Source organism: Malaya genurostris, chromosome 2 (assembly GCF_030247185.1).
Source record: "Malaya genurostris strain Urasoe2022 chromosome 2, Malgen_1.1, whole genome shotgun sequence".
Classification (NCBI taxonomy): Eukaryota; Metazoa; Arthropoda; class Insecta; order Diptera; family Culicidae; genus Malaya; species Malaya genurostris.
Window position 1 is genome coordinate 284,442,885 of NC_080571.1, and position 26,702 is coordinate 284,469,586.

At 35.9% G+C, this 26,702-nt stretch overlaps 3 protein-coding genes across 3 annotated transcripts; all 3 read left to right on the plus strand.

The window, feature by feature from the left end:
* The first annotated feature begins 1,722 nt into the window (after positions 1-1,722).
* Positions 1,723-2,571, plus strand: LOC131427114 (uncharacterized). Its single transcript, XM_058590039.1, has 3 exons — positions 1,723-1,796; positions 1,862-2,200; positions 2,262-2,571. The coding sequence occupies exons 1-3, from the start codon at positions 1,734-1,736 to the stop codon at positions 2,430-2,432; spliced, it is 573 nt and encodes a 190-aa protein (XP_058446022.1). The 5' UTR covers positions 1,723-1,733; the 3' UTR covers positions 2,433-2,571.
* Positions 2,572-14,173: 11,602 nt separating this feature from the next.
* LOC131430385 (FAS-associated factor 2) lies at positions 14,174-17,033 on the plus strand. The gene is made up of 4 exons (XM_058595318.1): positions 14,174-14,612; positions 14,956-15,405; positions 15,477-16,246; positions 16,310-17,033. Exons 2-4 carry the CDS (start codon positions 15,027-15,029, stop codon positions 16,493-16,495), a joined length of 1,335 nt encoding a protein of 444 aa, XP_058451301.1. The 5' UTR covers positions 14,174-14,612; positions 14,956-15,026; the 3' UTR covers positions 16,496-17,033.
* A 7,928-nt stretch (positions 17,034-24,961) lies between these two features.
* Positions 24,962-25,840, plus strand: LOC131427116 (protein C10). Its single transcript, XM_058590041.1, has one exon. The coding sequence runs from the start codon at positions 25,189-25,191 to the stop codon at positions 25,537-25,539; it is 351 nt and encodes a 116-aa protein (XP_058446024.1). The 5' UTR covers positions 24,962-25,188; the 3' UTR covers positions 25,540-25,840.
* The last annotated feature ends 862 nt before the right edge of the window (positions 25,841-26,702 follow it).

The window sequence follows — 26,702 nt, forward strand, 5'->3', positions numbered from 1 at the left end:
AACGCTAGTGATTTTTTTTAAACTGGCAGCACAAGTTGATATATTTATTGATTTTGAATAACAGTCACCATAACCTTGGTTACTGCATATCGGAGGCAAGATGAATGTAAACAAAATAAATTTCAGATCGGTTATTATATTACGGAACATTTTAATGGATTTACCTGACTCGAGCGGAATGTAAAAATTGAGGAGTATGAGTTATGTCTTTTATAAAGCCAAGTTCAAAATTCAGGTCTTGACTTGGAACCGTTGTGTGAGAAGGAAGACATGGAAATGACCGACAACGAGCTGAGCGAGGTTAGTGCTCTGCGGTACTTGCATAACGTACGGTAAAATGATTTCTTCGTGGAATTCCACTAGTAATCCTCGAATAGTGGCCAACAAAGTGAAATACTGTTTCCACTGCTGCGCAATCAACCGACACAAAACAATTTTGACACCGGCATATTACACCGAATCCTACTGCCCAGAAAATCTAGCAGTTGAAGTGTACGGATGAATCGCTGGAAGCAGATCATTGTCCTCGTTCGTTGGTTTCATCCATAGTTTCGATTAAATTCCGAAAATCGAGTTCATTTAAATGCATTTCTGCTTAATTTGGACAAAGTTTAACACTAATAGAACTATTCCACCGCTTTCAAAACATGTTTATTTGTTTTGGGGTTCCTTGGTAACTAGTCCATAGCAACTTAAACAGTGTTGCTCGAGAAGATTATTTTTATCATTTACAAGGGGTCGCTAGATTTGTGATAACTGGCGGTGAATCGTTAGCGAACAGTTTTAATGCTGATTTTTCTTCGGAGTGCCTGGTCGTGTCGTCGGATTGGCTTTCTCGATAAATTTGATGAATTTACAGGAATTTTACAAAACAATATGTCAAAATATACCAGAAAGTATTTTTTGATGGAGCCAGGAGGGATTTGGACGAAGGAATTGCTATTGTAATAATAAAGCTATTTTATTGTTACAGCCTCCCCTTTCATTACGAATTGATTAACGATCATTAGCCATTTAACATAATCAGCTATACACTGTATTGTATCATATTTCGCCTCAACAGGCCATTTAGCCTTCACCTTCAATAACAATTTTACTGGGGAAGTAATTTTAGGTTTCCGTACCCACATTCAGCTCAGATCCTCCATTCGTTTTATCTATAGAAAAACCATTATTAGAGTTAGACTTAGATTATTTTTGTTTCACTGTAACACTAGTGTTTCATATTGTTCAAACAAATTTTGCTATGACAATGATATTTAGGGTCACAGGAAAGATATAGGCGCCGATTGCAGTGCAATTGGTTGATTATAAGTTAAGTAATCGATGAAATTGTTTACATGTTCGAAAGAGAAATGAACATGGGGGCGATTGCTCTATAATTAAATAGAATAAACATGATGAATATCTACGATGAGAACATTAGGTTTTCAATGTCTCATTCAGAAGAAATGAAATTTCATTCAAGACATAAAGAAACATGTCATGAATATTGATTACATGCAATGATAAAACGATTCTGATTGCATATCAAACCTCCTGCGCCAATTTCGCATCAAACGAAGCATTTTGTCATCCCATGTTCCAGTAGCTGAACCAAACACTTAGTTGTGCATTAGCATATTATTACTGTTACCATAGGCTATGTTTAGAGCGATTATTCAATCGATAGATAGCGTATAAAAGTGATAAACAATTTCCCAATAGTTTCAGTATTTGCTTGGATGTTGTAAATGGAAGGAAAATATTCAGTGCTGCTCTTGTTATTAGGCCTAATCAGCTATGTTCGAGGATTAGTAAGTAGTAAACAGCTTTTTTTGTCAAACTTTTAACTTGAATCAATAATTGTATCCAACATTAGCGTGTCAACATAACCATGTTCGACAATTGTCAAGACATGGCTCTTTCCTACGATAAACTGCATGCAGCAGTAACCAAGGTTACGTACGACAGGGATGATGAAGGTCTCTGCAATACTATGCATATCGAGTATCGCATCGCAAATGACAACTATGGCATCGAGGATGAATTGCTTCTTACCACATATAAGTGTCCGCTTGGCACTGACACCGTCTGTCTCGATAATCCCCAAGAATACAGGGAGATCCTACATTGTGACAGATTCCATACGGACAACACAGGACCTTGGTATATGTTCGCCATTGCTATGACCAATGGAGATCGCTGTGGACAGGAGAAGGTAGGTTCACATGGGAACATACAAACACATTACTTAATTCTGATCGTTTTGTAATTTTTAGGGTACCTTCAATATTGATCAATCAGTGCTTAAGTTGGATTATCTTCATAAATATATCGAAATGGGAAAAGGAAGCTATCGACTGCGCATGTTATTCCACGAGCATAACACCGAAATAGTCGAGAAGAACATAAAAACTTGCATTGAAATGGATTTTCTTGTGATTGATTAAAACTTTGAAGCCAATATAGCTTTGTTAATATATATTTGAGGTAATATTATGTTAGGATTTATTTTAAATGGAACAATATTGCAGTAAAATTATATTATCACAGAATATAAGTATTTTATGAACACATAATTACATAGCAAATAATTATTAATATCATTTTTTCATTTTTGAAAAGACTGTTCCTGTACAAAAATGAATTATATATTCGATCCACCAAACATTAGAAAATATCTTTTCAATAATAATCGTTTCTAGGTTAGTAAGTTTTCAATTTTTGTAAGCGCGACTTTTCAAAATTTACTCTGTGAGGAAGATAAGTTTTTGATCGTGAATAACTCTTGTATTTCACGTATCAACATAAATTTTTCTACTTGCCATCGGAAGTATGATCTGCAATCCATAATAAAATTTCAATCAACGAATTGTGATAAAATCGGATACAATATCTTTACTTCGGCTCTAAGAAGCAATGCCGCAGAAAAAATAATTCGAAAATTCTTGGATACTGCTGTTATAACGACGGAAACCGTGCTCAACCCACCTAACAGTGAGAAGATACCTTTTTTTATCGATCCGCATTTTGTGTTTTTTGCATTCTTCGGTGTTTTAGTTCGCTCTTAGTTTGAGATTTTAATCCCTCATCACCCTGTAATGTCGAAACTGCAAATCGAGTCGAATTTGAATCTAAACGTTCGATAATCGATTGAACATTCCATGAGATGTCGAAGTAAGTTCCACTTTAGAGTTTTTCGTCATTATTTACGGTACTTCCAGAGCCGGTATTCAGGAACCAGCATAACCCAAAACGATTCGTATGGCCATAAACTAATATGACGAATAAATTGCTATTGTTTTGAGTCAAACTATGAAGCTTTTTGGGATTGTCATTTCTATATCGGTTTGAATTTCAAAAACTCATCACCCTGTAATTCCAGAATCAGAAATCAGAATCGGATAAAATTCATTAATTTTGTATGGGACCATAAATCTTTTAATTTGAATTTTTTTAATTCGATCTGGCCTTTTTTGAGAAAACGATTGAGCTTTGAGAAACGATTCAATACTGGAACCGGAATCCGAAAAGTCGAAGTCAGATAAATTCACCTGACCCAAGTAACAATTCGAATGCCTTATGGTTTTGTTTATAATTTATAGGAGTTTTGTAATTGATTGTTCAATTACTACTTGTTTTATAACAACTATAATAAGTGTCGCTTTTGACAAGTAATATCATAGTTTTTAAAGCTTCTATAAAACCTGTTACCTAGACTAACAACTGGACTAAAAATAAATCAATTTGTACTAGAATAAAACCTTGCAAACGCTCTTAATATTGCTTTAGAAAATTTTCTTTAAAACATTATTGTCAGTTAAATTCTCTCATAAATCTAGATTTGTGTGTGTGCGTGTTCATTGAATGACAGTTTCACTCAGAGCAAATTTGAGGGTTCTAAAGTACATTTATGACACTCCTGTTGTGGGCTATTTGATTTATTGCTTCTTAGATTAAGTGTAATTTGCATTAAAGAAAATTTCATGGTCGCCATTATGATGTTCTTTGTCGTAGCCTTTATTGACATCAAAAAAACTTCGAAATGCAAAAACGAGGAAGTATGCAGGACTTTTATGATTCATTTTTAAAACGTATGCACAAGTTTTATCGCCACGAAATAGTTTTATACAAAAAAGACGATAAATCACAGAAAATAATTCTCACAAATCATGGAGACTTTCGCAAAAAACCGTATTTATTTCAAGGCGATTAGTTATAATTCTTATTTTTATCCATACATTCACGATAAAAATAAAAGCGCATGAAGTTTTTACGTTCGGTAAAAGCCTCAAACTTGTAAATAAAATCCAATAAATTGTTACTGAATACATTCAAAGCAGATATGACACACATATAATCAAGAAAAATATTACCAAAACGACAGTTTATTCATAGTGGAATTTATTCCATCCAAATAAATTTAATGTTGATCGTAAAGCTGGTTTCAAAATTTTCTTGAATTTGAAGTTTTAACGCAGCTTTATGATGATTCTTCACTTTGCTTTATAAACCTTATGAAGAATGGTCCACTTGGCAGGAACATGCTCTTATAGAGGTTTTCAGTAGGCTTTCGTGGAGTTTAAAGTTTTAATGCAAGATTTATTATGTAGCATTGAAGATAGCTACAAGTATTTATTAATATTAAAAATGTTACTTGGGGAGGAGCTGTATAGTTTACATTTGATTCAAAATGTTTGAAAATCAGTGTAGTCTTTGAAAAATAGTAGTGCGAATTAAATTTTTGGGTACCTACCAAATCGAAAACTGAATTCCGCTAAAACTGAAATAAGTTTATTTGGTTATCAACTATCCAAATCTGCAAATCCGATAAACCTGATTAATTTATGAGAAATAGACATTTGTATACTAATCACCCTATATCTCTGAAACCGGAAGTTGGATCTGACTAAAAAGCAAGATGTTTTATAGGATCTCAAAACTTTTCATTTGAATCTAAATCGGTTCAGCCATGTATGAGTTCCATTATTTTCATTTCGTTTCACATATCATCCTGTGGTTCCGCAATCAGAAGATGGATCCAAACGTAATTCAGGAACCGTGTTTGGGAGTATACTACTTTTCATATGAATCTGAGGTTGTAGAAAACGGTTGAGCCATCTCCGAGAAAATTGAGTGAACTTATTTGTCACACACGCACGTTCTTCCAGTATTTATTGCAGTAAGTAGCTTAAATCAATATAATTATGGAATTGCTTTCAACTCGAAAATGCAGCCATCATCTGGTTTACATGTGTCATATTCGAACGATTATGTTGTTGGTTCCATAGAACCCTTAAAAACTATGATATTACTTGTCAAAAGAGACACTTATTATAGTATTCATAAAACAGGTAGTGATTGAAAAATCAATTTCAAAAGTCCTATAAATTATAATCAAAACCATTAGGCATTCGAATTGTTACTTGGATTATGAAAAGAGTATATTAATAATTGAATTATTTGAAATTTAAATATTATGTTCGGTAAGACTTTAGGATTTAATTTTTTATTTTTGACAATGCATACATTTCGTGACTATACTTCTATTCAGTAAATATTTGCAACATAATACATAAAATCTACGCGGTCACTTAGCTACACGCAGAGAAATAGAACACATTAGATTCTAATATATTAAGTTTTTAAGTCAACTTCGAACAATTGTTTGAATGAAATAAAACTATTTTTGAATTCAAATTTGAATCAAATAAAACTCTTTTTGAATCAAATTTAGTCTGGAAATGCATATTATACTATGTTCACACTATGAGTTAAAACATGCTATAACTCCGATTTCATGTTTTAAGCGAAATAACATGTTTTCCCATAGCGTTATTTCATATTCAAAAACGTCATATTAAAACGTGTTTTCCTCAAATAACACTATATAATCGTCAGTCAAGCACAACCCTCTCAGCACTTTCCGTCATTTTTGACTATGTCAATTGACAAGCTTGCGTCAAACCCGTTCTTTAATCAAAGTAGCCATGTAATCATTATAGAAGAAATCACTCAAATATTGCTATTGTTATTGTTTTTATGCGAAGTGGAGGAAAAATTAAGGAAATATACTTTCCCTCTAGGACGTTGAAACGAAAGGTTTCATCATTGCTTTTGAACATCTGAAGACATAGGCTTTAATAACAAAAACCTGTTTTAATCCACCTAGTGGTGTAATGATGCTTTTCTCATTTCAATCATACTATCATTTATAATACTGTGGTATTCTTTTCTTCGATTCTTAAAACCGAAATCAGTTTGTTTGACCGTCTACTGATAAAAACTATCAATTGGAGAAGATTGAGGTCGATTTAGAAAACTTACGGTTTTTCGCCCTTTTCAGTGATGGTATAAAATTTTTGACACACCTTACCCTATATTTCCGGATGAAATTGAGGAATAACGTATGGGACCACATGACCTTTCATATGAACCTAAGTTTGTGAAAATCGGTCGCGCCATCTATGAGAAAAGTTAGAAAAAATATTTTCATTGCACATTTTACCCCATAACTCCGGAACCGGAAGTCGGATCAAAACAATATTCAGGAGTTTTGTATGAGACCACAAGACCTTTCATTTGAATCTAATTTTGTGAAAATCGGTTCAGCCATCTGCGAGAAAAGTTTCCTTTCTCATATAGAAAGGTTATGCAATCACCGTGAAAACCGACTTTTGAACCGAGGTCCGTAGGACCGAATGACATATACCATTCGACTCAGTTCGTCGAGTACGCAAAATGTCTGTGTGTATGTATGTGTGAATGTAATGTTTTTTTGCACTAACTTTTCTCGGAGATGGCTGAACCTATTTTCACAAACTTTGATTCAAATGAAACGTCTTGCGGTCCGACTTAAAATTCCTGAATATTATTTGGATCAGACTTCCAGTTCCGGAATTATGGGGTAAAATGTGCTAAAAATCGTGAAAATAAGTGCACCAAACTCAGAGATGGCTTAACCGATTTTCACTAACTTAGATTCAAATGAAATGAGTTATGGAGTAAAATGTGTTCTAACTTTTCTCATAGATGGCGCGACCGATTTTCACAAACTTAGGTTCAAATAAAAGATCCTGTGGTCCTATACGTAATTCTTGAATTTCATTCGGATCCGATTTCCGGATCCGGAAATATAGAGTAAAGTGTGTTAAAAATTTTATACCATCACTGAAAAGGGCGAAAAACCGTAAAAAAAAATTCTAAATCGACCTCAAATCTTCTCCAATTGATAGTTTCTATCAGTAGACGGTCAAACAAACCGATTTCGGTTATTCTTTTAAGAATCTAAGAAAATTATTTTGAAGAATACCACAGTATTATATATGATAGTATGATTGATATGAGAAAGGCATCAATTCACCACTAGGTGGATTAAAACAGATTTTTTTGAATGTTGCCAATGTACGTTATCTTTTGCGCATCAGATCACGGATCGAACAGCAGAAAAGTTGGAGCACTGAATCGTTGAATAATAAAGGAAATGCAGCACAAGTGCTTAATTTCTGTGACATAGACATGTTTGCACCTTGTTTCTAATCAATTTCAATAACAAACAGTATGTCATGCGTATAACGTAAACCGAGTGTGAACAGTTCGGATTTAACTTTATATTACTTTCGTTAAAACGTGTTATTTTCTGATAGTGTAAACATAGTAAGATTCAAATATATTAAGATATACATTCAAATTTTGAAAATTTATTGAACCTAATAAAAAGTTTATTAAATTCATATGCTTTTTACAGTACATTGACTGTATTTAAAACAAATATATCGCAGTAGAAATTCAAAATAAAAATTTTTTGCTCTAAAATTACACTGAATCAAATATACTAGGTTTAAGCTTCAAATTCTTGGATGTAGATTAAAATTTTTCGTCCTTGAATCAAATGCCAGAGATTATTGAATCTAACATATTTTCATTGAATCAAACATTTGAAATCGTACAAATTGTGCGATACCATAGTGAGTGCTTTTATAGAATAGGTAGGCTATGAATTATGTATGCACAGGAAACTTACATTTGTATTCATTCTAGAGAATCAAAAAATCAGAGGGTTGTATTCAAGACACGACCGAGCACAATAACATTAAAAATGGATCGTTTCTAGATTTTTGTTCGTATGGGAATGGAGATTTAAGTATGCAAACCGATCCGTTGACAAATTAAAACATTTTTAAGCTTACAATATTGAAGCTTTGAAATCATTTAAATGAGGGAAATCCAATAACAAATCATCAAGGAACAAGCGCTGCAAATTAGATCCGAAAAATAATTTCAAATTGGCTTGATAGTTACTAGAGAACCAAAATAAAATACTCAATTCCAACCAATTTTTCAATGGTATGCAATTGAAATATTCAAATGACGTTGTCTCATAAGTTTTAGTTAAATGTTTCCGAATCGATTGGTTGTTGAATTAAATAAATCCATAAACAAATGACTGAATTATAAGCGTTCAAAATTATGACAGAAAAATGTTACGTGATTAGTTTTGCATGTTTTAAAATGACACCCAGCCCCGGGAAGCGAAGTGTAAGGCATTTTTAATGGCAAAATCGACCAAAAATTTGCTAAATACATGGGATATTTAAAAAGAATCGGTAACCACGCTGATTCGGTTCTTCAATAGCTAGATGAAATATAATATACTCAAGCGAACAAGACAACAGGAAATTTCACCAACACATAATGCAAAAGCGACAATCCAGCAAGTGAACGCATATACAATCCAGTCATCAACTCACTGGACAAGCTACTTGTTTCATTCACAGTCAAACATCAACTAGGCAAAGAAATATTGTGCAGCCTATATTTATAGATTTCTCTTCATACTACGCAGAATGATGCGGTGTTTTTATGCATGACGCAAAGCCTCCTATGCCGAACAAGAAGTTGACGTCATTTTGTACAACAGGGATTGGTGGATGAAAACATAAGTCGATTCTAACCATTTTTTCAATAGTATGCTATTGAAATACTGAAACGACGTTGCCATATATGTTTAAGTTAAAAGTTTCCGTATCGATTGGTTGTTAAATTATAACAATCCATCAACAAATGACCGAGTTATTAACGTTCAAAATTATGACACAAAAAGGTTACGCAGCTATTTTTGAAACTTTTAATTGACACCCGGCCCCATATAGTGAAGAGTAAGGCATTTTTAATTCCAAAAAATCCATCATTGAATCTACACACATTTGAACGAAAGCCTGATTGTAGAAACAAAACTAATTTGCTTTGAGCCAAATAACAATTGTTTTTTATTCTAAGTCAAATGAAGTTCGCTCCAGGTGGAAATGAAATATATTTGAATTAAAAGCACGCAATATTTGAAATTAATGCTCATTTTACTTTTTTTTTCTGTGCGCGTAGAGATAAATATTATTTACTTTGAAGTAAATATCTAATGTATTTGAATCAAAGGGAAATAAAAATAGGCACTGATTTAATATAAAACACCTTTGAATTAAAAGCGTAATATATTAAAATTTAAAATAAAATTTTCTGCGTGATTAAAAGCTAAGAACAAATTCAGCAGCTAGAAGTTCTATATGGAAGATCTATAATAGAACAGAAACTGGAACAAACGTATCCCCAGCAAGCCGTTCTAGTTTTATTTATTCGACCAGTTCTACTGTCTATAATATCCAGATAATTTAATCGTTGTATGAATAGTCCGAAGGAAATTATCTGGAGAATCCTTATTAAAGTCTCGTGCTCCTTATCAAGCGTTAAGAATAGGTTAGCTTGGATTTCGGTAGACTTAGTTAAGACACACAACTGTAGTTTGTGGGGTACTCATAAGAACTGATCTAGAGATGGGCAATTCGCTCCTGAGCTGTTCCAGTGAATCGAATCATTGAAGTGAGCTGACAGCTCACAGCTCTTTTCAAAAGAACCGCAGCTCACCAGCTCACTCATTTGCTACCCAGTTCACTGCATTATGACGAAGGGAACACGCTACGAGCTGATCGGATCTTCGGCTCTTTAAGAGATTCAATTTAGTCGACATCAATTAAAGATAAATTAATTCGCATTGCAATCATTGCATCATTGCAAATCAATGATTCAATTTCGATCGTGCATATGAAAGAAAACCGGTGCATAAGAAAAGCGGCGCACAAAATGAACCTTAAGTTCAAACTAAAAGAGCTGATGAGCTGATACATCGAATCGATTCACTTTGGTGAGCTGATCGGTTCGGAGCTGTTCACCAAAATGAGCTGTTTTGCACGCCTCTAAACTGATCAACTGCGCTCTACAGAGTTGCCAGTTGTTTTATTAGTTTATTTTAATCTTTCGATGTTTTTATACTCTTAATTTAATCCTTACATTTCTAGGTATTAATTAAATCGTACACTACAGTCCTTCCCACTTAAGAAAGGAAACTATTCAATAAAGATTCTAATAATAACATAATATTTTTTTTACATATTTCGAAAGGAAGTAATTCCTTCAAACCAATTCATTACAACATTACATTTCAAAATCCTTGAAACATTTTGTCTGCTTAATTCTTTTCGATCCTCGTAGACACTCGATAGCCGTCTTGTCGGCTTTTTTATTCCTTTGTGTTTTCCTTTCCATGTTTCCTCTGGGAAATCCCGAAATTCTTCCTTCAGATAACTCAATGAAAACGTATCCATGGGTTCACTGAATTTGAGAATATCGTAGCTTTGCGTCCTTAACTGATTCTTCTCAGCTGGATTCGAATTTAAATCTTCTGTATTATCCCGTTTATGGCTGACATTGATCAGAACATTCGACCGAACCATTAAGTTCGGATTTCTAAAGGTCTTGAGCTGAGTGCGATGTGCGAGAACAAAAACATTTTCAATTTGTATCTGAAATATATTTACAAAAATACTTTTAAGAACAGTTGTTTTTATCCATCTAAGGAGTTTATGATTTTTGTACCTTAACTTGTTATTCGTAGTCAAATTGCCCGAAACTGTTCCAGAATCTACCGGAAATGGCTTTTGAATTAGCTTCTCCACCCAGCCATTAACAGCAGGATTATAAATAGTACATTCAAAGACTTTCATATCTCGTTCCTCCACAAAATTAGTTAGAGAAAATGAATCGTAAAGAGGATCATCGTCAGGGATTAAAACGTTGAATAAAACAAACCAACCCGTATAGTCAAACAAATATCCTAGATCTTCATTACTATATCGATTCCACCATACAACCTCCATCCACTTAAATGAACTATCCGGCAATAACAAATAAATGTAACAACTCAAGTAAACAAATCCTAAACTCACACAGATAAAAAGCCTAGTTCTTTCTTTCCATTCAGAAGAAATGTTTTGTTCAGTTAAATTTCTCATGTTATTACAAATACCATAGTTATCAAACAAAAATTCGTTCGCTGCATTTGTACTGTACCAATAAACAAAAAAATTGTGCTTTATTACTTTGATCTTGTATTCCATCGAGAAATCACTGTTAAAATTTAAAATGTGTATAATATCGTATTCTATGGTAACAGTATTCCATGACAATTTACCAATAACTGAACTTCTATTACAGCTGTTTACTTGAACAGTTTTTCTAAATAAAATTATCCAGTTTGATATGGAAGCATAAAACTTTGTTCTACCAATTAGATAGAAAATGTTTCCGCAGTTTATCACAAACATTTTTAATTTTGCTTTGTCATAAAATTTCTCTAAAACCCAAAACTTCCCTAATAATGTGAGGTGAGAATCATTTATTGCAACAATTTGTTTGCCAAGTTTATGTGAAGTTTCATTTAAATGCGAAATGTATAGATCTTTATTCATTGCCATTACAGAAGATCCACAGTGTATTTTCTTTTGCTTTTGTATACCATTAATTTTGACATTTATCAAAGGAGGACTCCCAATATAGCTTGAAGAAGTAACATGCATATCTGAACGTTTATCCGAAACATCTAATTTTAAAGTTAAGTCCTCTGGTTTCATATACTCGAGGTCAGATATGCTTCCCTTATTGCTATCAAGGTTAGAATTTTTTGCAAAAATCTCGTCGCTATTAACAGAAAACGATTTGGAGTTATTTTTAGACTTTTCCCATGTCAAAAGAATTTTTTCAGCTAAAACGAGTGTTAATTTATACTCATTTAGCAAACTGCTCCGTAAATCATCATCTAGCACACCTGCCACAATCCTGTCTAATATTGCTTGGTCTTTGCGAACACCGAATCCACAAAGCTCTGCCTGATACCGGAGAGATAACAAATAATCTTCGTAAGACTCATTTGGTTGTTGGTTACGAGTATTGAATCTTAGACGCTGAATCATATCCAATTCACATTTATCAAAACTAGCAATCAAATTTGAAATTAGTTCATCATACGGAACATTGTCAAAATATTCTACAGAATACATTAATTTTAATTGTGAGAAAATTACTGAGCCTCCAATTGTTATGAGGTAAGCTATTTTATCTTTGCCATTTTCTATTTTGTTAGCAATAAAAAAATATTTCAACCTTTCGGCCCAACTTCTGAAGCAAGTACCTGTGTGATACGGCTCAATATTAACGAAAACGTTCGCCATGTTGTATAATTTTATAATAATTGTATAAATATTAGTAACAGTACTAGTTATTGAAATTTTCCAAAATTAGAAAGAAAACTTTGACTCACCGCAGAAAATATTCCTACCGGCTCACCGAAACGCTATCGGTATACAGGCCCACCAAAAGGCTGGAAAATATTATCCGATTTTTATTGTTCGTCAACCTTAGCGAAACTTGATTTCTGTATTCGATTTTTGTTTGCCGCCAACTTCAGCGAAAATGTTGTCTTCTGGTCGCACTGCCGTTCTACTCCAAAAAGATAAAGAAAACGATTAATATAAGGAAACCAAAATGGCTTTCCTAAACAATGGGAGCACTAGCGTATACATAAAACAAAATGGCTTTGCTACACAAAGAAAGCGTCGGTTTTTCCAATCGAGGAAACAAATATATATGAGGTTCAATTATATTCACAATTGGGATATTTCCCTTTCAATTCTATTCACCAGTTTATTAGTTTAGAAAATAATTTGCTTACTTGCAGAGCACACTATGCTTGCCTCACAGCGAGAAAGAGAGTTCCACTAGCTGTATAGAGAGTTCCAACCAGGGTTTCTAAGAACAACTCACGCCGCCGAATTTCCTCGTCGCCAGTTATAATATCCAGATAATTTAATCGTTGTATGAATAGTCCGAAGGAAATTATCTGGAGAATCCTTATTAAAGTCTCGTGCTCCTTATCAAGCGTTAAGAATAGGTTAGCTTGGATTTCGGTAGACTTAGTTAAGACACACAACTGTAGTTTGTGGGGTACTCATAAGAACTGATCAACTGCGCTCTACACAGTTGCCAGTTGTTTTATTAGTTTATTTTAATCTTTCGATGTTTTTATACTCTTAATTTAATCCTAACATTTCTAGGTATTAATTAAATCGTACACTACACTGTCAAATTTAAAACTGGTCTACGATGCCATTCTATTTTTTGTATATTTGAAACACGAAAAAAAACACTGCTGGGACTGCCAGTTTTTCTTGTTATAAAATCCAGATTTAAATTTTAAAACACATAAATTATGCATCTAGAACTAGAACACTACTGAATATGCCCTAAGTATGCGCCAATCCGTTCGGCATCTTTAGAGATATCGATACGAGTTCAATTTTTTGTTATTTCCGACTTTGGACTTCTATTGGAAATCCATGCTGGTGACATAACCATTGAAGCAAGATTTTGTCAGAATTATGTTCTGATTTAAACGAAAGTTTCAAGCTTTTGACTTAAAGACTGGAACTTGAAAAAGCGTTGGACCCCTCGCGTTTTAAACCCCAAACACTGCGATGTTTTGATACGCCATCGCTACTCTTAAATCCTGAAAATTACTTCCACTTGATGTCCCAAAACACTATCTGCTGTACTTTAGGTAAACCGACAATCGACCCGAAAATCTCTAGCATTCGTGCAATTAACAAGGTAAACTTAAGATAGATTGCCAGTTGGAGAATAGTGTTTGAAATTGAAATCATCGCAAACGTGCGCTCTCTATGTGCCAACCCCTAACAAATGAAGTTATCAAATTTCACTTTTAGGTTGCGCTGTCGTTCGTGTAAGGTTGAAAACATCGAAACTTTGACAGCATTTCTTGTCAAAAATAGGAAAGAAAAAATAGAAACAGAGTGAGAAGACTGATAAATTTTCAACACCATCATCCAGCAGAAAGAACTTGACTTTTGTTTAACGCGTGAATCTTTTTGAAGACGAAATTTCGGTGGATTTTGGCCAAAAGTTGTACCTCTTGGTGCGTGATTCACTAACAGATGTGTTGTACCTTAGAATAAACATTGAATGCGTTAATATAAGTTAGTTCTAATTACATAATTTGGATCCCCAATACCGAAAGCAAAAGAGAAAGGAGCAGTTTTGCAAAAATTATCCAGCCCTCCTGTGGTTGAGGATAAGGATTAGCCCGAAGAGTACTTGGTTCATTGGTGTGACTTTGCCGCCGTTGTCTGCTGTATGAAAATTTTGCCCAGTTTTTCCCAATAGTCTTCCCAGTTTAGGAAACGGCACAGCTTGAAACGTGCACTGAAGATCGAAGAAATTCGGTGCTGGTAAGTAATGAAGTCGAAATGTACTTCCAATAGTACTGGCTCATTGTTTTTGTTCACGTAAAATTTTGCAAAAGTTAACCTCATGAACTCATTAACTACAATTATCTGTTAGTCCTGGACATGTTCACTGGAAAGTAAATTATTAAAAATTTTCAATTATGATTACTTTCAAAATATAGGTATTTAGTTTTGTTAAAAAATTACTTCCATTACTTGATCAATTCCTGTAATCCACTGTCTTACGTGGAATACAAGGCAAAACATTCAAATCAAGATTTTTCTAGCGGTTCACTGAAAGTTTAAACAGGACTGATTAACAAACCGAGACCATCGAACATTTCAGGAGCTTCGCACCGACACAATTCTCAAAACGGAAAGCGTACTAAGAGAAAAATCCAACAAAAACAGACCACCATGGACAACGAAGGCATGTCGAACGAGCAGACGGAGAAAGTGCTGCAATTTCAAGACATAACCGGCCTGGACGACATCAACGTGTGTCGGGACATTTTAATCCGGCATCAGTGGGACCTGGAGGTGGCATTTCAAGAGCATTTGAACATCCGCGAGGGGCGTCCATCGGCCTATGCAACCGAGTCGCGGGCCCCTCAAGTCGTGAACGATCGCTTCCTGCAGCATGTATTTTCGGCACAGGGCGGTACGAATGTACCGGTTCCGACCGGCATCGGCGGAGTGATTGGATTCGTAGTCAACTATGTGTTCAACTTCTGCTACAGTACGGTGTCATCGATTGTAACCGCGTTTTTGAATCTTTTCAAAAATCGGGAACGAAGTGAGTTTGCTTTCATTGAGACAAACAAAAAACTGATTCGCGATACTGACCTTTTTTCATTTGCTTTGCAGTTGTGACCGATCCGTTAGGTGACGTTTTGAAATTTATTCAAAACTACAATGAAAAATTTCCGGAACATCCGGTCTTTTACCAGGGCACATATGCTCAAGCATTAAACGATGCCAAACGTGAGCTCAAGTTTCTTCTAGTCTATCTGCATTCCGAATCCAGCGCTGAAGCGACCAGCTTTTGTCGTGATACCCTGTCAAATGCCCAAGTCGTGGAGTACGTCAATCGTCGGATGTTGTTCTGGGCGTGTGATATAGCGTCTCCGGAAGGTTACCGCGTGTCGCACTCCATCAATGCCCGGTCCTACCCGGTGCTGGTTATGATTGCCCTAAGAGCAAACAAGATGGTTATCATGGGTCGTATGGAAGGCCGATGTACCGCCGAGGAGCTGATACGGCGTATGGAAACCGTCGTCAACGATAACGAAATCTGGCTCAATCAGGCCCGCCAGGACCGACTGGAGAGAGATCTTACGCAAACACTGCGCCAACAGCAGGACGAAGCCTACCAGATGTCGTTACGTGCTGACCAGGAAAAGCAGCGTCGAAAGCAAGAAGAGCTTGAGGCAGCCAAGCGCGTACAGCAGGCAATCGAGGCGGAACGATTGGCCGAACAGCAAAGATTGGATAATATCGAGAGGCTTAAGATGGATTTGGCTTCCCAAGTGCCTTCCGAACCGGAAACGGGAGCTCCCGATACGATCAGCATAGTTTTCAAACTGCCCAGCGGATTGAGGTTAGAGCGAAGATTTCATTCGTCCAACACCCTGAAGGCAAGTGAATGCTGTTCTTTAGTAAATGCCTGCATTTGTTTCAATATCACATTTCCATTGTAGGACATTCACAACTTTATCTTCTGCCACCCGGACGCACCCGATTCGTTTGAAGTTACCGCCAACTTTCCGAAGCGGGTCCTACAGTGCGGTGCCAACGAAGGTAGCTCGAGCGGGCCGCTTCCCACGCTGGTGGAGGCTGGGTTGAAGAACCGCGAAGTGTTGTTCGTGGTTGATTTGGATGCATAGGCTGCACAAGCGAGCGGACTAAAATGTCTACAGAGAGCAGATGTGAGACTGGAAACTGGTTAAGTCAAGCGATAGTGACCGCGAATTGTTAAGAAGAAACGACATTCTTTTCCGAAAACGATCGTACCTTTCCTCAACATTCACTACTATTTTCTACGGAAAAAAATTTAGGTTCGATAATCATGGCAAAAGTATACAGAACACAACACAGAGTACGTAAAACCCAACACAAAACTGATGAAAGGCCTCGTTATGTTATCGTGTTTATTTTTCAAATAATTGAAATAAATGAATAGAATATTTGAGAAACGAAGTATAACATATTTACGAAAAAAATTACACAAAATCAACAGATACTATTTCTAGTGAACATAAGAAATTCACTTCTACGAATTCTGTGAACTGTGTGAAAAGGTTGGGTTAAATTTTAAGGTCATTGAACAGCTTTTTGCATTGTAAAATTTTCTTTTTGTTGTTATTTAAGTTTCATTTTCTCGTAACTTATTTAAGGCCGAATAAAACAGATTGTCTTTAACTATTTCCGTGTTATCAGTATTCTGTTCCGAAGCTGTCTTTGTGTTGCTGAAGCTTTTTAGTCGAATGCTTAGGGATCAAATGCATCTTGATATAAGACCAGTACATTTTCTTCAACTCAACAAAACTAATAGCGTGATCTACATTCAGTACCCAAATCTAGTTACGACAGTTTTTCCGACCTGTTTGCAACAAAAAAAGCCTTGGTATTACATTCCTGTAGTGGAATTTTACCTTCTGTTTCAACAGACTTCGCTGCCGATTCAGAGTGTACAGAACCATTGGATGGCTGAGGCTACGATCCTACTGGCACTACGAATCCTTCCAGGTCGGGGCTCGAACATAGCGCAACTTGCTTGTAAGACCAGTGCCCTATGCATTGAATCGTCAGGCCGTTGCAACAAAAAACAATTAGTGATTCTTACTAATATTAAAGACATCACATCAAGATATTGAGCTCTCACATTTTATGAACAATTCATAGGTGACATACTTCTTTTACGAGCGCCCCCTGTCGAGTCCACATAGAAGCTCATACATATAAGCGCGCGAAGGTAGCACCAGTGCTCAACCATACATTTGACATGATATCGACAGTTCCACGGTAAAAGGTCCCTCTTTGTTTACTTTCTCTTTTGATTATTACGAAATCATTACTGCAATTCCTTGGAAGTGTCTAACATAAATCGAAAGCTTGTTGTTTTAACTTGAAAATTTTGCGAAGTGTGAGGTGTCAAATATAAAATCGATCCGGTAAGATTCAAATGAAAGGTCTCATGGTCCCATAGCCTATTATTAAATTTCATCCCGATCCGACTTCCGGTTCCGGAGATATAGGATGTTATGCACCAAAACAACGGGAAAAACATGCACTAACCATACATGTCTTAGAAATACATTTTATCCAAATCCGACTTCCGGTTCCGGAACTAAAGTGTGATAAGTGACAAATTACCAATTTCATTAGTATTTTTTTCACGAACGATGGTCAAAAACAGGTACAAATCCCATAAAACTGTCTGACATATTCTTCTAGTTTGCAGAGCTTGTTAGTTTGTGGGCATAAAAGAATAATTCGACACTACTGGTCCCCCCTGTTCCTGTTCCGAAAGCACCGAAAGTGGTGCCGAAAAACTTAAAAAATAAAACTCACTTCGATTTCTCTGCGATGCTTGAACCGATTTTCACATATCTTGATTTGAATTAAAGCTCATATTATCTTCAAAGCTACTGTGAAATTTCATCCGGATCCGACTTTCGGTTCCGCAGTTACAGGGCGATGAGTGTCAAAGTTTTCAAATCGCCATATAGAACGACAGTACGTACAACACCGAAAAAAGAAGGAAACGTAAAACAAACGATGTGTGCTTTGTTCTATTTCGTACACGCTATGAAGAAAACGAAACGGTTACGGATGTCTTCTGCTAGTGTGTAATATTGGTAAAAGACGGTGCTGCTGTTGGTAAAAATTATAGCTATTTCATGATCAGTACGACCGAAAGAATGAACGAATGTCAATGAATTCAAATTTATTTGAAAAAATATGAAATTTTCACATCCGGTAGTGCAGTAATACCGTGCCGATGGTGTAATGATGTCAATAATAATAATAAAAGTAATAATCCTACTACATGTTTATGCTGCTGATTCACGCTGTTTAGCTTGACTTACATATGCAGAAGTTTGTTAGATTTCGTTTAATTGATTTAATCCAAATAGAGCAGGTGATAATAAGTCTAGGTTTAACTAGGTTCAAAACTGTTCCAATTTTTAGGTCATATTTGTTGCTGGCAAACAAACCAACTTCAGCTACACCGGACATCTGAATCCGGTTTCGGAAGAATTGGAAATGGTGATTAAAAACTTCAAAAGGGTCTCACTCACTTTCCTTCAAGATGGCCAAATCGATTTTCAAAAACTTATAGGTTCAAAGGAAAAGTCTTACGGTTCCATACGGGATTCCTAAATGTGTTATGGATACTATGTCCGGTTCCGGAACTAACAGTTCGGCTGAAAAGTTCGTATCGTTTAATAGAAACACACATTTTTTTGCCATTTGGATTCCTAAATGTGTTATGGATACTATGTCCGGTTCCGGAACTAACAGTTCGGCTGAAAAGTTCGTATCGTTTAATAGAAACACACATTTTTTTGCCAAAATTCGTTTTTATTATTCAACATAATTGCCATCAGAGGCTATACAGCGATTATAGCGATTGTTGATTCATTGTAAACTCTCGTCCTTTAACATTCGTACCACTGGAGGCCGCGGAAAAGGAAGCTTTGACGCCAAACCACTTTTTGCTGCTGAGCTCTAATGGAATCTCTGTTCCTTCGATTCTCCCGATTGACGACAAACTAGCTTTGCGTAACAATTGGAGCCACGTACAACATATGACGGATGTATTTTGGAAGCGTTGGATACGAGAGTACCTGCCAGTCATAACCCGACGAACGAAGTGGTTCGATGAAACAAGACCGGTCAAGGAGGGTGAGTTGGTGATTGTAGTGGACGACAATGTACGTAATGGATGGCTAAGAGGGCGTGTGGTTAAAGTTTTGTGCGGACCGGATGGACGTGTAAGAATGGCGGATGTGCAGACTTCTACTGGCGTACTTCGTCGACCAGTAGTCAAATTGGCAGTGTTGGACGTGCTTGGAGTTAGTAAGACTAGTGCACACTAGCCTCACGGGTAGGGGTATGTTGACGCAGTCAACACAGCTCTACTGTACGGTAATATGTGGATACCGGCTGCCCATAAGCGCGCCGATCTATAACTCATTATATCTATAGATGATAAGAGATAAGTAGGGGAAGAAGAGTAAAATAAGAAGAATTTATAAAACTCATATCAGATCTGATCTCGTCGAATTCATTAGATCTATCGAAACAGGGAAATATTGTTGAATTGTTGTAGGTGAAATTTAAGAAGAACTAAAACTGTAAGTGAAATTAATTATATACCACAATCACACTGAAATATTAAACGTTAAATAAAATTTGCAGCTAAAAAGCGATTCAAAGCTAAATGAGCAGTTCTTTTACTCAACATCAACAGAGCGATTTCCAACAGCGATCTTCCAACTTTTCGATACCATTTTTGTAGTACGATTTGTCCTTTGCCTCAAAATAGGCCTCAGTTTCAGCGATTACCTCTTCATTGCTTCTAAATTTTTTACCAGCGAGCATTCTTTTGAGGTCTGAGAACAGGAAAAAGTCACTGGGGGTCAAATCTGGAGAATACGGTGGATGAGGGAGCAATTCGAAGCTCAATTCGTTCAATTTCAGCATCATCAATTCGTTGTTGTTTTTGATCGATTGTGAGCTCACGCGGCACCCATTTTGCACAAAGCTTTCTCATATCCAAATATTTGCGAATAATATGTCCAACACGTTCCTTTGATATCTTTAGGGTGTCAGCTATCTCGATCAACTTCAGTTTACGGTCATTGAAAATCATTTTGTGAATTTTTTTCACGTTTTCATCGGTAACAGCCTCTTTTGGACGTCCACTGCGTTCATCATCTTCGGTGCTCATATGACCAGTACGAAATTTTGCAAACCACTTACGAATTGTTGCTTCGCCCGGTGCAGAGTCTGGATAACACTCATCAAGCCATTTTTTGGTATCGGCGGCACTTTTTTTCATAAAAAAGTAGTGTTTCATCAACACACAAAATTCCTATTTTTTCCATTTTTTTCACAATAACAAAAGTAGCTTCACTCAAAATGCAATATCTCACAAACTAATTATCAGACAGCTGTCAAATTTATACACGTATCTTTTGAAGGTTGGTACTAACTGAAAATGGTATGGATTTAATTCTAGTGGCGCCCTCTCATAGAGACGATACGAACTTTTCAGCCGATCTGTTACAGGGTAAACAGGATTTGTAGAGTTTGTTAGATAAGGTCCGAACAAACTGTCCTATTTCTATTCAATGAATAGTTGTTTTTTAATAAGAGACGCACCAAGATAAAGTTCGTCAAACTGGAACCCCAGCCACTGCACGATTTTTTTGTTGTGTGTTTTTTCAATCATTGTTTGGTATTAGCTAATGAAATGATGAACTTCAAATGTTTTTTTGATCTCGACTTTAAAAAGTTCAATTCTTGTCAGTATTCGGTTTGATTTTCTAGAAGAGTAAAATAGAACGTTTAACGTTTGTTTGAGGTTTGATAGAACTTTTAACGCTATCGGTTAGGACAGTGGATTCCGTTTGTAGCTTTTTCACAGAGGGGCGGCCCCAACGGTAGCGACAAAAAGAGTTTTGATGTCGATTATGTCGTTTCGGGTTTGTATATTTCAGTAAAAGAAACTATCAAAAGGCTACAGGGTTTCATTTCTGGCATTCAGAACGACCGAACTGTAGATTTCTCTACGATATTAAACACTATTCGGAACATTTTTCTCGAACGCGTAGCTAACGTTCGTTTCATGTAAATTTCACATAGCGAAAAGTGCACAAAGCTAATCAAATTATTCAAGATTTGCATTTAACTGATGATTATTACCTTCGATTTGCAAAGAAACAATCTTATTTTCTTTAGATAACATTTAGAGCCATTGAAACGGCTGATTCTGTATAATTTTCTCAATTGTTGTACACTGTTCGTTTTCTTGTTCTCCAATGCAAACGACTATCAGTAAGATGATACAATCATTTTAGTGAAAGAATTAGAGGAAATACTCAATCAGGGAAACAGTTGTTAAGAAATCAAATCTGGAGTAATTTCGTTACACTTTCGTGTCGTGAAATTTTGAAAATTCACCCAGGTGAGCATAGTAAAGAAACACGTAGTCCTACGTAAAAAGTGATGTTGGTTTTAGGAGCTATTCCAATTTACGAGTCTGTTCCGAACTCGGCCGTTACAGAAAACAATCACGAGTGGTTTGTGTTTATAAGATGAAGTTTAAAACTCCATTTTCTGTAAAAATCACATTTTTCCACATGTAATGCAGGTGTTTCTCATCACAGAAGAAATGTTCGCAATATTTGCCTAGATCGGCAGGTCACCATCGCTAATCCTGCGCTACTGCAAGTTCTGTTTTTTTAATATTCAAGTATAACTAATGATGCTTACCCTCTATTAACTTGGCCCGAATAAAATAAGTGATATGCAACAGTTTTCATGGCATAAAGTCAATACTAACGGCAGCTAGCGATTGGAGTTCGCAGAAACATTCGACAGTTAGGACCCAGTCATCAATCTATTGGCGAAAACTGAATATTTAACCTTTAGCACTATCCAGCTTGGTGAAGATAGTTGCTCACTATGAATTATTTCATGGGAAAAAGGACGTTCAGACCACGAGAGAGAATATTATATTCACGGCTTCTGTGTTCCATGAATACTCTAATACTAGCACACTGTACCATATGTGTATGTGTGGAATATAATTGCTTCCACAAACTTTTCGTTTATGTGGTTCTTTTTGGTTGGTAAGGCATCTTCTTTGTTCGCTCACAATGCAAAGGAAACTATATGTGAATGGTGAATGCACCTGTGAATGAATATTCTAAACCCTGGTAATAATACATTTTGCCAAGACCATTATCGAGAACTCGCCCGCTTGTGAGGAATTCTGGCAACCGTCAGAAGGCTGGCTGCATTATGGCTGCTGTCAAAATTGTCCAGGCGAAATTGCGTCATTATCTCGCCGTACGTGTCTTGTTTATTTCCCTCCTTTTTCTTTTTTCTTTTTTTTTATTCGACTTCATTTGATATTCGTCAATACCGCATGTACGTACAAAAAACGAATCTTGAGACGAGGTAAATGAGATTGAAATATGGGTATGTTTGGTAGTGAGAAAGTAATGTTATTGGCAATAACGTTTTCCATGATTAGTATATACAAAGGGCAATAACTTATTGCCTTTCATATGTATCTTTTATTGAAAAAATAAAACCAAGACGCTTAAAATGTAGAACCGATTCAAAACGGTTCTACCAATCATGTATGGCAAAAATCCGACAGAAAAGAACCGTTAATAACCGCTAGGCGAAATTCTCTGCCGGAAACGGTTGTTGCATTGTTGCCAAACTTTTGCCGGAATTCTGGCAGAATTCCGGCAAAAATGGCTGGCAGACATAGCCAGCCGTCTGGGAGGAAATCTGCCCGCCGCGTACAAGTGGGCGGTGGTGAAATTCTTGGCAGGTTGTTTATGCTGAGATTTAGCAATAAAATTTTAGTGTGTAACCATAATAGAAAAGATGCGTCCTTTTTAACATTAAAAATTGACGCGACGCACAAATTTCACAACTGCCGATCGAAATTCAACTTTAATTAAGCGGTTTATGTTGAACCGCGAAGTGGCCTTAGCTGTGTTCCAACATAAACTGCTAATGCACTAAAACGTAAAAATAAGTAAAATAGTCATGTGCTCTTAGCACAAACCCATAAGGTAACAAAAACCCTGAATGACTACAATCAGTTGTCGACCGAAAAGCCGTAAGTTTTTTTCGTGCTTTCGACAGTCACAAAAGACATTGCACTTCAGTGCAAATAAGTGCATCGAAAATAGCAATATGTTTAGCGTTTTATGCTGAACCGCAAGGTGGCACCAGGAGTGTAGCAACATGAACTGCTAATGCATAGATAAGTCTAAGACGAAACGCGAAAGTAAGGTTAATAACCTGTTTTCCAGCGCACCTGAGTCCAAACATTTTATTATAAGCATAGAATAATGTTATAATTTTAAATCCTTTTATGAAGAAAATGTTTATATTTTTGTGATCAATATTTATTCCATACATAGTTGTTTTCATGTTTCAATGGCTATTTGGAAACATATATTTGTCAATTAGTATTTAGTTGATCATGTAATCGACGTCGTCGATGTAATATTTTTGTTTCGAACACTTCATGGTATTCTTGATATGTATTTAAAACTATCCTATAAAACTAACAGACACCTGCGAGAAGTATTTGTTTCTGCCTACAGTAGGGTTCTTGCGTCTCTGCTAGTTTGCACTCTCGTTGTACTACTATCGCGAAAATTGTTAGCACCCAGCCTTCCCGTAAAATACATTTTATTGAATCTTGACAATTTTTCTATTTCCAACGATTCAATTTATTGTTTCTACGATTCACAGTTGAATTTATTGTGCACGTGGTGTTTCAAACAATATGCAAACTGTACATTTGATTGTTTTCCAAGAAAACATGTATGAGAAAATTTTATGATTTTAATTGTTACGATACTTAACAACCTATACATTCTATTGTAAAAGGCATGTTTACAATTAATTGAATAGTGTATAACAATACATTAAAATATTTTTTAATGGTCAAAGCAAAATTGTGGAAGGTTTTGTAATGGCAGTCTTGTGATTAATTTTAATCTACACAATCAGGATGTGGATAGTCCCGAAAAAATCCCCAGACACGACATGCCCGTTCCAAGTTTTACTTTACAACTAATTTTAGATGAGAATAGAACCATTTGTACTATTTCCAGTGGATGGTTTATGGCCGCTTTTCTAGAAACGTGATTTGGTTAATATTTCATCGATATAAGGACTCATATCCAGAGATGCCAGGTAAAAATTTCAAATATCTTCAAATAGCGTTGCAAAAGTCTGTATATCCGAAAACAATCTGCAGTTAGCAAGTATGTCTTGCTGGCAGCAATTTCTTTATGAAGTGTGATACGCTAAACTGACTTGGCGAGCAAAAAAAAAGGTCGCGACAATTTCAAAAGTCTGTAAATGTTGACGAATGTCTGCGAAAAACTCGGTTTTCAAGTCTGCAAAAGTCTGCACAACAAAAAAAAGTCTGCAGCACTATGTTCGAAATCTTACAGTCAAATCTGCAGATCTGGCATCTCTGCTCATACCTTACTTACATTACAATATTATAATTATTTTTTAAAAGGATCCACCCTCGGCACGCATAGAAGTGATCCACAAAATAATGACAACTTGCGTAGAATGCCATTGTGCTCGTTTTGTTTACAGTCGCATGGCGTAAAGAAATTTAATTTTATACTTATTTCAATTAAAAGTAATACGGATAGATAAACTGAATACTTATTGTTGATAAACTGAACAGAACAAGGGTTAGTCGTGACAGGAAAGAAAAACAAAACACTCTAACGCCTACAAACGTGCGATTCATTTGCTTCTGGGTCTACCTCGAACAGTTTTGGTACCAATGTCGTACCTTTCGAATTTCACTGCCGAAACCGGTAAGACCATCCTGATCGACGTGCTGAAAACGGTTAACCAGGCAGAGAACGCAAAGAAACTGTCGGAGGCAAAAGCCAGCTCCGGCAAAGAGATGATCAAAATGATGCAGTTCGTGTTTCCTTTAGTGATGCAACTGCAGATCGCCGTCATCAAAGAGTATGGATTCCCGGCAAATCGGGAAGGGTTGGTGCAGTTCGAGCAGATCATACGCGAGTTCGAACGGGAGGACGTGGATATTGCCCGACTACGGTCGCAGATACGATCGATCTATCTACCACCGATTAATATATACAATACGAACGATGTGTTAATTTAAATGGTTCGAAATCATTACAGGATTCTTAAATTGAGTTGAGACAAAAGGAAGTTTTTACATGAATGTATCGTATTGTTCTTAACAGTTTTATAATACTCTAGATATAGGTAAGACTGAATCGAAAAAAAAAACACTCGATATTTTATGGACAAGTTTAACACGATAAGTTACAAATCCTCAAATTTTGCATGATACTGCCAGTGTTAACAATAATAGCGAACTGAACTGCTTCATTAAGACTACCGTTTTTAGATTTACAAGTATTTAGGTAATGCGGCAAATAAACGTGACATAATACTAATTTGCATTACTTCTATTTCGGAAAGAATTGTTCAGGCCCTTTTAAACATGAACTAAACTTGCTCATAATGAATTTTTTTCGCTTTATCCCGCTCACAAATTGGTTTTTATTTGCAGAATATGTTATTTTGAATTCTTCTTTCTAGGCTGATTGAACCCGTATTAGATGTATATAACTCTAGTAGTAAATAGTCTACCGATAAAAAACGTGTTAAAGTGACTCTCCCATCTAATAAATCTAATAAGATTTGAGTCAGGGCACGATGATTGAATATTTGAATTCTTAAACCCAGACTCGGTAATCGATTGAAAAGAAAAATCAACCCGAACCTGAATTCTTTTCTAAATCCGACCCGTGATCAATTAATATTAAAATGCGCTTAACCCGCGATCGATCTTTTTTTTCTAAACCCGAAACCTTCGGACTCAAATGATGGGTCCCTAAAACTTTGTAAAACTGCACCCGTTTAAAAATAAAAATCAGTCCGCACTGGAAACAAATTTTGTTTCCAAGACCGTCGGGTTCAGGTTCGACCCAAAACTCTAACCATGTCCCGTAATTTATCCGATAATAAAATTAAGTGTACACACCGAATGTAGTACCAGAATGCAGCCTGAACCTTGGAAGGTACATTGCATGGAACTTGTAATCCACACACAAAAAGTCCCAGAAAGCTGTATATGGTGATCACGGATGCCGGATGTGTAGACCCATATCGCAACAACAACAGATTCGTGATAAGAAATTTGAAAGAATTTCGACTCAAACATTAAAGAGATACAGATTTGAGATAGTAGTTGAAGATATTTCCTCTAGCAAAATTTTACCAAGCGCTTTTTCTCTAAAAACCTGTTTAAAACAT

What these genes read in the sequence shown, in the direction of transcription:
- LOC131430385 (XM_058595318.1), top strand. Translation starts at nt 15,027, where the DNA reads ATGGACAACGAAGGCATGTCGAACGAGCAGACGGAGAAAGTGCTGCAA. An exon ending in TTTCAAAAATCGGGAACGAA is followed by an intron (nt 15,406 to 15,476) that starts GTGAGTTTGCTT and finishes TTTGCTTTGCAG; the next exon opens with TTGTGACCGATCCGTTAGGT. An exon ending in ATTCGTCCAACACCCTGAAG is followed by an intron (nt 16,247 to 16,309) that starts GCAAGTGAATGC and finishes TTTCCATTGTAG; the next exon opens with GACATTCACAACTTTATCTT.
- LOC131427114 (XM_058590039.1), top strand. Translation starts at nt 1,734, where the DNA reads ATGGAAGGAAAATATTCAGTGCTGCTCTTGTTATTAGGCCTAATCAGC. An exon ending in TCAGCTATGTTCGAGGATTA is followed by an intron (nt 1,797 to 1,861) that starts GTAAGTAGTAAA and finishes ATCCAACATTAG; the next exon opens with CGTGTCAACATAACCATGTT. An exon ending in ATCGCTGTGGACAGGAGAAG is followed by an intron (nt 2,201 to 2,261) that starts GTAGGTTCACAT and finishes TGTAATTTTTAG; the next exon opens with GGTACCTTCAATATTGATCA.
- LOC131427116 (XM_058590041.1), top strand. Translation starts at nt 25,189, where the DNA reads ATGTCGTACCTTTCGAATTTCACTGCCGAAACCGGTAAGACCATCCTG.